At 38.6% G+C, this 14,244-nt stretch overlaps 1 protein-coding gene across 3 annotated transcripts in view; it reads right to left on the bottom strand.

Moving 5' to 3' along the window:
• CPEB4 (cytoplasmic polyadenylation element binding protein 4) overlaps window positions 1-14,244 on the bottom strand; it is a 94,565-nt gene that overhangs the window by 68,166 nt on the left and 12,155 nt on the right. For all 3 annotated transcript variants that reach the window (XM_045028539.1, XM_045028541.1, XM_045028540.1), the window contains one exon: window positions 10,730-10,811. In XM_045028539.1, the coding sequence (XP_044884474.1) occupies window positions 10,730-10,811 (82 nt within the window). The remainder of the gene's footprint in view (window positions 1-10,729; window positions 10,812-14,244) is intronic.

Raw genomic sequence — 14,244 nt, 5'->3', positions numbered from 1 at the left:
TTTAAAAAAACATAAATTTAATTATTTCAGATATTAAAATCTGAAATTTCACAGTGTTGTAATTCTAGGGGTCCTGACACAAGAAGGAGTTGTGTGTGTGGGGAAGTGTTGCATGGTTATTGTACTGCTACCATTACTTCTGCACTGCTGCGGGCGGTGGCGATCCAGCCGCCCAGCTCTGAAGGTAAGGTGGCAGCTGCTGGCCAGGAGCCCAGCTCTGAATGCAGAGACGCCGCCAGCAGCAGCGCAAAAGGAAGGCATGGCATATTATGGTATCACCATCCTTACTTCTGTGCCGCTGCCTTCAGAGCTGGGCCCTTGGTCAGCAGCCGCCACTCTCTGGCCACCCAGCTCTGAAGACAATGCATAACTAAAGGTGGCAATATCGTGACTCTCCTGAAATAACCTTGCAATCCCCTTTTGGGTCAGGACCACTAGTTTGAGATGCACTGGTCTTCCCCATGAAATCTGCACAGTATAGGGTAAAAGCACACAAAAGACCAGATTTCATGGTCCGTGAAGCATTTTTCATGGCCTTGAATTTGATAGGGTCCTAATAATTACACACAGCACTCCAGGTAAGACTCTTGTGAGTCTCTAGAGGGTCATTTAGTTAATCCTCTGTAATGCTGCAGGGTTGGATTTCATTTTTCCTAAAGCACTGTAGTTTAGACTTGACATCTACAGTATCACCTATGACAGCAATTCCACTCCTGCAACATGTTCCATTACTCAAGTTTGAAACAAGGCAGCCATTTCAGCTTTGTGTTCCTAGACCAGGGGTCGGCAACCTTTCAGCAGTGGTGTGCCAAGTCTTCATGTATACACTCTAATTTAAGGCTTCACGTGCCGGTAATACATTTTATCGTTTTTTAGAAGGTCTCTCTCTAAGTCTATACTATATAACCAAACTACTGTTATATGTAAACAAGGTTTTCAAAATCTTTCAGAACCTTTATTTAAAATTAAATTAAAATGCAGATCTTATTAGTTTAGTGTGATCCTTGTCCTTGCTTTTCCTTGATGAGTTTTCCCAATGTCTGGTGGCATGTACTTGGATACTTTAAGCTGCACACAGACTTCTGAGTGATCAGTTGTTAACCGGCTAGAACCCCAGATCAGCAGCTGAGGTGAGTGGAGCTGGCGGCTGGTAGGGCTGAGCAGGGCCGGAAGCCTGGACCCTGTCTGGGAGGGGCCCCGACTGGCGAGGGGCAAGGGGCCAGCAGTGGGAACCCCAGAGTTCTGGGGTTTCGGCCGCTGGCTCCTGCCAGCTGGGGTCACAGCCCACTGCCAGCCTGGGGTTCCATCCCCCAGGCCGGCAGCAGGTGCTGAGTGGGACCGGTGGCGGGACCCCAGCTAGCAAGGGGCCCAACAGTGCGAACCCTAGAGTGGCTCAGCCCGCCCCGCGTGCCGAGTGGCTCAGCCCGCCCCGCGCACCAACAAAATTCGGCTCACGTGCCGTAGGTTGCCGACGCCTGTCCTAGACTTTTCTCTCCGTTGACAAGAGCACAGAGGAAAGTGCAGGCCCACCACTTGCATATTTCAGACTCTTGTTCTCTTACATCCGTTGCTAATATTGTAGCAACGCATGCATTTTTGTCTCAGTCCTATCTTCTCTCATCTCAATATTTGTCCTTTTTTTCATTTTTTTCTGCAATTTCCTCTTCATTTTCAGGTCTATATACCTGATGCAACTGTTTTAGTCGTAATTTTCTTTTTTATTTCTACCCAATTTATATATGGCACTGCAGATGTATATAATGCTGTGAAGTAAAACATGTCAAACATGTTAGCCCCTCTCTTGAGGAGCTTACTGTCTGAAGGCAAGAGATGAGAATTGCAGAATGAGCACAGAAATAAGTGGGAAAAAATCAACAAAAATGAGTGAAGAAAGTTTGAAATCTTTACAAAACAGGTGGTCTGATAGTTTTTTTGAAAGCAGAGAGGAGAGGCTGGCAAATATTACTTGGGAGTGCTGCTCCAAACTTACAGAGTGTCTTGAAAGATGACCCAGAATGAGAAATGGCCATCAAGGAAGAAGTCACAAGAGAAACGTGGGTGAAGCAGGAGGAGATTAGGCAAAACATAGGAGAGGAAGTTAAGTAGAGTCTTAAAAAGGAGAAAGCGTGGTTTGCCCTTAAAATAGAAGGAAAGTGTTTGAAAATCATGGTTCAGCACGTTAAAAGACCTGACTAAAAGTGGCCAGATCTCAACCAAGATTTTCAAAACTGCTCCCACTAATCACAATGGATGCTTCTTATTATAAAGAGAATTTACATATTATGTACACATGCCATATCTGAACAAACCAATGAGGTGCACTTAATTTTCACCCCGGACCTTAAGTAAAACAGTAACTATACTAGATGCTTCAGGAGAAAGTGAAATAAACACATAAGACCCGATCTTCCACCTGTTAAGTCAATAGTCTTTACACTGATATCAGTGAAAGCAGCATCAAGCCCAAAAAGCCAGTGGGCAGATGTGCAGTAGTGCCCCATGGCGGTGTCAGGAATTTCCAGGTCTCAAATAGTGATCAGTTTTTGCTCTGAAGTATAGATTTGTTAATTCCTAATTTTTAGGTCAGATGGCATAAATGCAGGTGTTATTCTTACTCAAAAGCATAATGTCATTAATCTGGTCTATCCTGAGGCAGCAAGTTAACAAACGCTCAAACACTTTCACTGAGACATTCTGCCATGAGAATAAATCTCTGGTTGGTTTAAAACTTGCATTTATCAAGGACCATTGCTCTAAAAACATGGATGTAGTCAAAAAAGAAAGTTTAAATTACTTATTTCTGTTAAAAACAGCACAGCAAATGCTGCCAATCAACATTTCAAGAAGAAATTAAGGTAAGAAAATGAAGGACACACATTTGGCACAAGCCAAACAAAAATCTGAATGTCAGAGGCAAAATGCCAACATAGGGGGGGAATAAAATAAATAATATAAACAATAATTGGCGATACACCCATCTCCTAGAACTGGAAGGGACCTTGAAAGGTCATTGAGTCCAGCCCCCTGCCTTCACTAGCAGGACCAAGTACCGATTTTTGCCCCAGATCCCTAAGCGGCCCCCTCAAGGATTAAACTCACAACCATGGGTTTAGCAGGCCAATGCTCAAACTACTGAGCTATCCCTCCCCATATTAATAATAACTCTGAGGCTACATTGGTGTAAATTAACTCCACTGACTTCACAGTTACATCATTATAAATCAGAGCAGAATTTGGCCCTGTTTTCTTTGGAGACAAAGGTCTCATTTTGTGCTGGTACTAAACAAAGGTAATCACTACATACATTAAGGTTAAAATTGATCTCTAAATGTTTTTTGTTTTTTTTTCCCCAGTCTCAAATTAGAATATGGGGAAGATAACCCTTTAAACTATTCTCCTGACTTGAAGAAGCGCTCTGTGTAAACTTGAAAACTTGCCTCTTTCACCAACAGAAGTTGGTCCAATAAGAGCTATTACCTCACTCACCTCCTCTCTCTAATCTCCTGTATGTTTTATAGTTTAGTCGGAGATCCCAGTTTTGCATGTGTGTTATGAGTGAGACTTATATTATGAAAAAAAAAACATGGGGCTCACACGTGACTTCAAGACTCCAGCCATTTTTAAAAGCTCCTCCATTTTTTCTTAAGGTTTACATTACATAAACTGTCATGATAGCAATCCACAATCCGGCATGCCACCAGGAAGTACAAAACAAATGATCATCTTTAAAGATGGACTTCAAAAAGGGATGTGCATTACGGTGAGCTATTCATTACACATACAAGCCAACGTGTGGGCCCCCACCCATGCTCCAACAGGAATCTTCTGAGTTGGCAGCAGTTTGAAAGCAAGCCAGAGAGAGCAGGCTAATGTTACATTTGCAGTTTCATTATTAAGCATTGCAGTGACTGCATGGGACACCACAACCCCACAAGTACACCTTCTTCCTGCATCCCAAGAGAGAAGTTACCTTGTGCTGTACAATCTTCATACGCAAATTAGGACTGCTCCTTGTATTACAGGCACTTAAGAAAATAGCAGCAACACAAACAGAACAGGCACAGAAAGAAACAAGTATTTGGGACATACCATAACAGCCGTAACTGCAGGGGAGTCGAAAATATTTTCTTCCTTCCTACACTTCCCACCAAGTCTTTGCCCCCTCCCACTCCCACCACCACCACACACAAAACCCTTTGCTTTCAAATAACAAACTGTATTTCAGGATACTGTAACACTTATACAAGCTACTCCAATTCTTTCTGGAATTAAAATGTCCTCTCACCTGCAGTTCACAGTATTTGGTATCATCCAGCCAGCTCAGGAGACTGAACACTTTCCAGAAAGACAAGCAAGCAAGCCCTAAGTAATCTTTCAGTTTATTTCTTCATAGAAATTTTAGGGTAATGACTTTACACACTGTAGGCTCACAAAGTGGGAGTGTTTTTGTTTTGGTTATTTTGCTTTTTAGTGTACACCGTGAGCTTCACCCATCTCATGCGTATTTTTCCAGAGCTGATCTGATGCATATCCAATTTTTTCTTGCTACAACTATTAATATCAATGCCATTTCTATTTTTTCTACATATGGTACATCATGCTAAGTATCTCTTCGATGCAAATCTACCCCGAGTTCAGATCGAGACCAAATTCCGTGACAGCTAGCTACATCAAGACAAAAATTCACTTGCCAGCATCCGTCTTCCTATTTCTTAATCTACAATAATTCGAGATTAGGCCAAATTGCAGAATTTGGAGCGGGGTTTGGTCATCCTTCTCCTTTTTCCCCACCCTGCAAAAATGCCCTAAGAAGTTCATCTCAGATCTGTTTAGGAGCTCAAAAAAAATTCCCTCTTGATTTCAAAATCTTACGGCAGTTTATATATGGGTCGTACCTACATGACTACCAGGCTCAATGGAGGACCAGGAACAATTAATACATTAAACCAGTGTCAAAAAGCAAAAGTACTTGCGCTGTCCATTTTAGTCTTTCATTTACCACAGTACCAACATTATTTCTTCCACCTGTCTGCTCTGTTCTTCCTGCTTGCCATTAATTTTGAGTTCTTCCACATTTAAAAAAGTGAAATGATCACAATCTAAGGTGATACAGGGTTTGTTTTTTAAATGGAAGAGTGTCAAAAATTAGCCAGATAATAGGCATAAGAATCATGAAAGCCAAGACCTGATGATTGGTCATTACTTTTCCTTTATTAGTTTAAAACCAAACCTCCGACGTGGCCTTGATTTCTGTTAGTGTGTCTCTGTTTATTTAATTTTGTTAAAAACCAAACAGAAAGATACTTAAGAGATTAATTTAAAAATAGCTAAATTATAAAGGCTCTGGGAAAGAGCCAATAAGATATACAGGAGAGGTTGGGGAGAACCAACATAGAGGTATAGGAAACACGGCATTTTATATATATGTACATATAATATGTACACACCCACACAAGTTGTAGAAATAAACATGTTGTAAACTAGAAATAGCTAGAAGGGCTTAAAATAAAGGCTTGTAAATAATTCAAGGATTAGATCAAATGATGAGTTAGTACATTAACAACATTTGGCAAGAGTACAAATCCTTGACTGTCACAAATGAAGAGTCTGGCAGTAGCATCCTAACCCATTTGCAATGAACAATTATAGAACTGGAATCCTTTGTTCCCAGGTCAGGATTGGCAGAGCCATGGTGAGGGGAAACCAATGTAGTGTCAGGTCTAGCGGGTTTCTTAACTCGTCTATTAGACCTTAACTTATAGGTATTACATTCACTTCCATTTTAAAATGGAATAATTCATCTGTTTGTAATCTAAATTAAACTACCAATTAACTCAGAAATCCAATGGGTTCTTCATTTTAATTATGACAAAGTGAACTTGCAGGATGACCACCAGTGACTACAAGCTGCAGTCATTTAATGCATAACTCACAAGTACTTCCTAATCATGGTTAGGACAAATTGGGCCAGCGTACAACACAACGAGGGGAAGAGGCAGTTAGTTTTTCAGCATTTCACAAATTAAGTTTTATATATTTCAGTTTCAAATGAGTAATGATCTTTTTTCTATAAATTGCTCAGAGAAGAGGGCGCAAAGAAGAGGGTGCAAAGATTGGATCATCAGTTCAGCTTTTTTATAAAAAATTGACAGGCAAAATTGCAGCTCCTCTTTCACCCAAACTAATAGAGAATACAAAAGGCTTCACTGATTATAAAGCTATATTAAAGTGCAGGTCTTAACACATGGGTCTGAGTACCCTCAGGATCCCAGAAGGGTACTGTTTTGCTTTGTGAGTGCTACACAAGGGAGGAAAGGAGGAGTTGTTTTTGGCTACTAAGTTTAACATCCCTGCTCAGTATAAAAATAGTATACGTCTGTTTTTGTAGATCCCTTTAGGATGCTGACAAAAATCAAACCTTAGGTTTTTTACTGATTATGCATGGTCACTCACTTATCTGGCCAGAACTACAGCCTTATATATTATTATTAGTTTTTGTTATTACTGTGGCATCTATAGGCTTCAATCAGGATTGGGGACCATTGTGCGATTATTAACACATGACTCTGTGTCAACAATTATCTGAATATATATATTTGAGGAGCCAGATAGGATGTCACAAAAACAAACCACATTCCAAACACCGCACAAAAAAAATGCCTGTTAATTTCTTCCTTCCCAAGCATTCAGAAAAATCTTTGCACAAGTCATCCCAACCTTTTGACACAAATATCTTTTCGATAGATCATTATGGATCGTCACCCATTTTTTTAAAATCTAGTAGTTTTTCAGGACTTGAAGAGGCTATGATTGTTCTAGAAATATTACTACATGTAGCAGTTAACTCAAAGTAAACCATTTTGAGAAACATCAGGTCTTTGAATTCCATTTTCATCAGGTTGCCTTGCTCCTCTCCAATTTTCAGGCAATTTACCTCCCCGTCCGCCCTCATGCACCCAATTCTTTTCAGTTTTAGTCTACTCTATCCAAAGCCTAGCTTTTTCTCACCCTAGCCATCTTTAGCCTAATTTTTCCCATGTATCTCTCGTGCAGCTTTAGAGCGGATTCACATCTTTTCCTTTGGCTGTTTCTACACAGACTCTTTTACAACAGTGCTTTGCAGTGCTGGAAGCATGTGTGCCAGCCTGCTTCTCTAATCCCTTTCACTTTGCACCACTTTCAGGCAATAAGCGCCAGTCCCATAGCCTGGAAAAAACAAAGGTACATGATAGTCACTAAAGCAGCAAGTCTGCCACTACACAGCATTTAAAGACATTTCATTCTAGATGAAAGAAGGAAATATTTAGTCAGCCGTCTAGTGTTACACCAATGCTGAAACTGCAATCTGGAAGACCCAGATTCAAAAATCAGTCTCTGGATCTCTGGCTCAGCTGAAGGCCGAGTACAATATAAAGAAGATGCAATTAGTCTCTAGGGAAAGGCTTCTGCAGATTGTCATTGGCTATGCAGAAGTCAGCACGCTCACTCTCGTGGATAAAAATAACATACTGAAATGGCAGCTGTTCAGGAAAGGAAATGGGGATAGGATTCAAGGGGAGAAAAAATGAAACAGCCACAAATAAAAATATTCTTTATCACGATTTACAAAATCTCATCAGGATTTTAACACTGAATCTAACAGTGAATCAATGCTATTTTCAAAATGCTTCGAGGATCCACCAAAAAACCAAAGCATTGCTTTGTTTGTATGCTTAATATCACAAGCAAAGAACTATTGTTACACTTATTCATAAAGAAACCCAAGATTAGTAAATGTAAGACTCAATCACTAAGTAGTCATAACAGAGAATATAGATTTTTTGTTTAGTTTTTCTGATTGTTATGCTGTAGACTGCCAAATCAAAAAACTACCACTATTCTGTACATCCCAATATTAAGTCAGGCCATCACTTAAATATACAGGCGTTTCTGTCAAAACCTTAAGAGACAATGGTCCCAACAGTATGATTCCCAATCCCTAAACATATTTCCCCCCCAGTTCTGAATTAGTCTGAAGACTTTAAAAGGCTCACTTGGTGTATTTTAATATTTTTCCTTATTTCCGGAGTGCAGCGTGCTATGAAAGGAAGAAGTAACCTGATTTAGAATACTGACATGCAAGTCATTGTTAAATTTTATCAAAGAGTCAGAAGTTAGCAATGAGACCTATTAGATCATCTGGTCCATCTCCCTGCCAATCCCAGATTGTTTCCTACAGTATGTTTTCTAGTGCGCTGTCCAGTCTATTTTTAAAGTCTCAAGCAATGGAACTTCCATCACTTCACATGGAAGGCCAATCCAAATTAGTTTAAAAACACTGCCCATGAAAAGTAACCCATACAAAAACAAACTTCATAACTATTTTTATGGATCAACTTACATAACTGCAGGTATTAAAAAAGGACAGCAAGACTATAAAATGACAACCACCAGTCAGCATATTTTAAGATTCTTACCTTCTGCTGATTCTTTTAAACATTATTCAAGCTAATTCTTTTTTTTAATATTTCCTTAAAATATTACAGCAAATAAACCACTGCACAAGCCTGCTAAGCTATAATAGCAGAGAACAGGGATTTATGTACCACAAATTTCATGTAAGTAACTTAAAAACATAGCCCATGAAGTACTACTTTAAAATAGAAGCATTGTTAAGGCAAGTATATTTTTATGGCTATTAACCTTAAAACATCCAAAAAGAATATTATAGTTTAGAGTAATGTCAATGTATGTCAAGCACCTAACGAAAATACAGTAGAAAATTTCCCTGAATAATATCTGATTGATGTTGCTGTGTTCTGATTATGCAACAAAATAGCTTTATACCAAATATAGATTGTGCACTGGAGATTAACAAATCAAGCTCAAGCAAGAATTAGTATGCCTCAGAAATATACACTATTCTTTGCTGACATTTATTCCACTCTTTGAATACTTTTCACTTTTAAAGTAAAGAACCATTTGAAAACCAAAGGACTTTTTCAGAGCAGTTAAACCCATCACAGTACTGCATAAAACTGCCCTTAATTACTGAACATGACAAAATAGCAACCTTACTTTGTTAGAAAATTCTATTTCTCTTAAAAGCTGAGTTTGGTCTGCAGACACATCACCGTGAGCTTGTCAGATTTAATCAGCTAAAAGCTGGATTGGGCCCGCCTCATAGCTGGATGAAAGGCCTCCAAGCAAATTCCAGGTATTTAATTTAAGTGGGACTCGACTTTTGACTCAGTATTGAACTAAGGCTCCATTATGATGCTAAGGTATACACAGGGTACTGTGCTCTGATGGCATGTGGGGGGAAAAAACAAAAACAAAAAAACGAGGCCCTTACAACTTGCTGTTATTAAACAGTAGCAAACCTCAAGGATTGTCCTGGAGTCTCCAGGAATTAAAGATTAATGTTTAATTGAAGATTATGTCATGTAATGAAACCTCCAGGAATACATCCAGCCCAAATTGGCAACCTTACTAAAGAGCCAATGGCACTGGTACCCTTCTCCCCACAGGGAAAGTTTTTTGTTTTTATTTTTAAACTCAGTGGAAGTTTTGTCTACTTAGAACTCCCTTGCAGTTTCAGTTGGAAAGTTATTTCCTGCACTAAATTGTCATGTAGCTGCATTTCACCCCAGAGCTGGATGCATGAACTTTTAGTATACATCTGTTAAGTACTTCGGGACTGTACTAGATGAGAAGCACTACTAAAATGCAAGTCACTTTAATTAATAACACAAACCTTGGTTTAGGGGAAATTTATTTTTAAAGACTACCATAAATCTGTTTTAGTGGCCTCAGGTCAATAACAAAAAATGAGAAAAAACCTTGAAGTGGATAAATAAGTACTCAGACAACTGTAACCCTGAGACTGAAATTGTAAGATTAGTGTTTAGCACTGACCTGCAATGAACTAAACTTCAGGGTTTTATAGCATGTACTACTTCTATTAAGCAATATATTAATGTAAAACCTATGTGTATTAAAAGCAGTTTCAGAAGACAGTTATTTCTTTAGTCGATATTTTCAGAACACTTCCATTGGGAAGCTTAAAACTCATTTCTTTTTAAATCTTTCACTTGCAAAGTATACTTCTCCTATATATTTAAGCATCTCTCATTCCTGAGAGACAGCACAAGAATGTTCAATCTTTACTCTGGAGAAAGTATTGCATCAAGAGAACCTTATAATTCAAAAGGGAAATGGACATAATTACGCAAGTGTGTGGCATAGTCAATGGAAAGACTACTTGAGACAAAGAGTTGTGATGAAATAGCTTAGTAGTCATATTAGACACTGGGTTAGTTAAATAAGTACCGAAGACGTATTTTTGCAGAGACAGAAGTGCATATGTGGCTGAAGAGGGAAAACACTATCAAGTAAGTCGGTATGCTTTACCTATCTGAATAAGATTCCAGAAACTGGGAATTTAATTTTTACATGCTGCGTGTTTAAAAAAAAAAATCAACACTATTCAAGCCACTTATTACACAAAAGAATGCCTTGTGCTTCCATTTCGTAGTGTCCTTAATCAAGACATTAGACACATACAGGTGCTCATGTGCACTGATACCTTCGTCTCTTGACAGAGAAGGAAAATGAGGCCTAGATGAGTTGACCAGCATGCAATATGCAAATGATACTTAGTTGTTCTAACAAAAGACAAGTTTTGTATCCTGCCCAAGCACATCATCCTAATTATTTACTGCAGGAAACGGTCGCCTTCTAAATTTACCTTTCAGTGAATCATTTTCAGCTCTCATTATGTCAATCAGCGAGTTCTCCAGAGAATGCATGTCAAAAGTTCTTGCTCGATCCTGTAAGTAAACACAAACAAAGCCAATTTAGACAGCAAAATGCTATCCAAGGCTACCTCAAATATGCAGAAGCTTCAACTCCACCCTATGTCATTAGATCAGAATTTAAATATAATTTCATCGTATATGTTTAAGTAAAACTACAAGACTCTTGGGCTTTTATTGAGTAACAGTAAATTCATATCTGAAGTTTCAGTTTTGCATTAGCAACACAATGACAAAATATCTGAAAACAAATGAAAATACAGTTTTACTCCTAAAAAAGCCTCATTGCAATAAGTAGTTTTTAAAACAACTAAAATGAGACAGCCTCTATTAAAACTCACTGCAAAGCAATCTCTCTCTTTTTTTTTAAAAAAAAAAGATAAGTTTATCGTACTGACATTGAACATTTATTTTTGCCAGCCATAGAAATACAGTCAGAACTGATACTGTTAAGAGGCCAAGAAAATTTGGGTTTGTTTTAAGAAAGAAAGAAAAGTAATGTAAGATAGGAGTGTTCAGGTATATTTTAGAGTTGGCTAGAAAATTGAAAAACAAATGACACACAAAAGTTTGTTTTCCTTTTTCATCAATTTAGTTTCCATTGACGTTTTCAGGCCAGCTGAAGTCTGGAGGCTGAACTACTCCAAAAACTTTATTTGCCAAGTTTAATACTCTCCACCCTCAAATAAATCCTGTTTGAAGCAATGAAACGAATTGCAAATTAAGGCCCCAGTTCAGGAAAGCATCCTTGTTAAGGAAAGCACTTACCAATTTAAACTATGCCATTACAATACAATGGATGTTAATCGGGTGTTATACAGTTATCAGTCATTTCAGAGTCTGCACAATTAAAACTGAAGTTCACAGAATTCCATTTACTGCAAATATTCCCATTTACTCCAAACATCCTCGTTTTTTGGTAAAAAGTTAACATTTTGTACTTTAAAATTTCACTCTCTACATCCAGAACTTTGCAATTTTAAATGAACACTTAAAAACAAAGCACTAGACAAACTTTAGAGACAAGTTGACTTGTATACATTACCATCACATCATCTTGATCCATTTGAAGTAAATTTACCAAGGATTTCTCCTTAGCATCATCCTTTAGCATATTTCAGAGGTCACCCTTTCTTGACTAAAACAGCCAATGCTCAAGTGAAGAGAAGATCAAAGTTCACACATGTCTGTCAAAGCCACCTATCTGGTTATGCAAGTTAAAAGTAATGTATTGCATTAACTTAGTACCAAACCAACCCCAAACATTTTGGCCAAGCATTATGGTTCTCAATTTCTTGATTTTAGTGTCTATATTTCACTTTCATGTTTCAATAATAGAGTCTTGCAAAATTACAAGTGTTCACTAGTCCAGGCACAACATATATTGCCCCATGATGAAATAATTTAGTCATCGCTGAAAAAAGTTTCCCCACAACCACCCTCTCCCAAGGAAACAGGCAAGTAGAACTGCATTAACAGACATTGCATTTAATTTCTGTGTTCAAAAAGGAGACCACCTCTAATCCCAGGTGTTATATTTTGTTCATTTTCCAAGAGAGATTCTCCTTTAACCCAAAACCAAGACCAAGTGCGGAAAGTTTCTGCCCATAAAGAAACAAGAAAAGTTATAAGCAACTCTAGATAGGAGATTAGAGTAAACTTATATACAACTATATCAATTACCCACCAATGTGGGGGTTTAGTTTCTCTCTACATCTAGATGCAAAGCTGTAATTTTGCAAAGTAAGTAGAGCCAGATTTGCTCAGTATTTGGATGAGAAGTTTAAAAAACTGCATAAAACAGTGCTGTATATTCAATAACAGATACTTTCATTTGCCTCAATATTGAAATACTGCTGCCATTTTGGCTGGGCACTGTATTGCAGGAGAGTCAATCTTTAAATGAGAAACTGGTCACGGCCATTTGTGGTCATTAAATACTCCGTGGTATTTTAAGAGTAGAAGTGGCTGGCTCTGGTGTCCTAGCCTAATTCCTATTTAGTAAGTCACATTCCTACCAAAAACGAAATAGTCATAACTGACAACTTATTTTTCACTTCCCCTTCAAAATAACACACACCCCCAAAACCCACAACCTTGTGTGTTGCTGCCACAGAATGATTCAAGTACTCTTCTCCAGAGGCAGCTCATTACAGTAGCATGTAGATGACCCTTAGAGAAAGTATGGCAAAAAGGTGAAGTTAGCTGTACTCCAGTCACTAACAGGACAGAAACATTTACCATACTAATATGGCCAAAATTCAATTTGCCATGTATCTGCCTCATCTTTTCACAGTGTTTATTTTTCTCACTAACCTGTATAACAAGAGAGCACACATATCTACCAGAAAATACTAGTTTAGGAACGTTTGGTTCCTTACACTTTTTTCCTCCAGCTTCACATTTGTTTCTTCTCCTACTTGTTTCTTTCTTCACTGGTACTTTTAGTTTCTTGATTTGATATTTTTGTCCCTGGTTCCTATAGATTTCAAAGTCTAGTTAGAATTCTAACAACTCCAAGCTCTGGTCTGCACTATAAACTTATGTTGGTATAATTACATCACTCTACAGTGTAGAAAATCCACACCCGTGAGTGACAGTTACACTGACCTAACTCTTGGTGTAGACAGCGCCATGTCATCAGGTGGGCTTCTCCCAGCTCTTCTCCCTCTCGGGGACGTGGAGTACCTAGGCCAACAGGAAAAGCTTTCCCGTCAGCACAGATAGCCTCTTCACTAAGCACTACAGCAGTGCAGTTGCACTGGTGCAATTGTGCCACTGCAGCACTGAAAGTGTAGATAAGCCTTACATTTCAATGAAATCAATTTGAATAGTTTACAGAGGTAAAAAGGTGTTCCTTATCCTTATTGACTTGAATGGGAATAGGTATAATCCATGCAAGTCAGAAATGAATAAAGGCAGACATTGTCTCTAAACTTTCAAAGTGTCTGTATTGCTTCCATCCAGGACTGTTTTTCGTTTTTGTGGGGGGGTTTGTTTGTTTTGGGGGGGAGGCTGTTTTTATTTTTAAAGATATTGTAGCACTTTCCAATCTCTCAACATTTCTCCCTATGTATTTCTTTCTGTTCTGTACCTTATTTTGTGTTTTGAATCTCTCTTTAGCAATAGATCTAGAACTCAGCCTCACCAACATTGAAGCAGCTGGAAACTTCAACTTGTGTGCATCTGCCACTGCTCCTATCTCACAACAGGGGGAGCATGGCATTTCAGGAGCTTGCAGACCCTTCAGCGGCCACGCTGTCAATGACATCTCAGTTATCTGGCAAACATTTAATGAGAAGAATACTGCCAGGCAGCTTCTGTATGGTATTTTGCATGCAATGCTGCCAACAAACTGTAGGGTCAGCCCCAAAATAACTTCTCTCCCCTAAATTTTTAGTGTTGTGCTGAGATTAAGTTATATTATTGAATGTCACAGAGAGGGATT

Source organism: Mauremys mutica, chromosome 8, assembly GCF_020497125.1.
Source record: "Mauremys mutica isolate MM-2020 ecotype Southern chromosome 8, ASM2049712v1, whole genome shotgun sequence".
Taxonomy (NCBI): Eukaryota; Metazoa; Chordata; order Testudines; family Geoemydidae; genus Mauremys; species Mauremys mutica.
The sequence above is the reverse complement of the archived record's forward strand: the minus strand, read 5'-3'. Positions and strand labels throughout refer to the sequence as shown.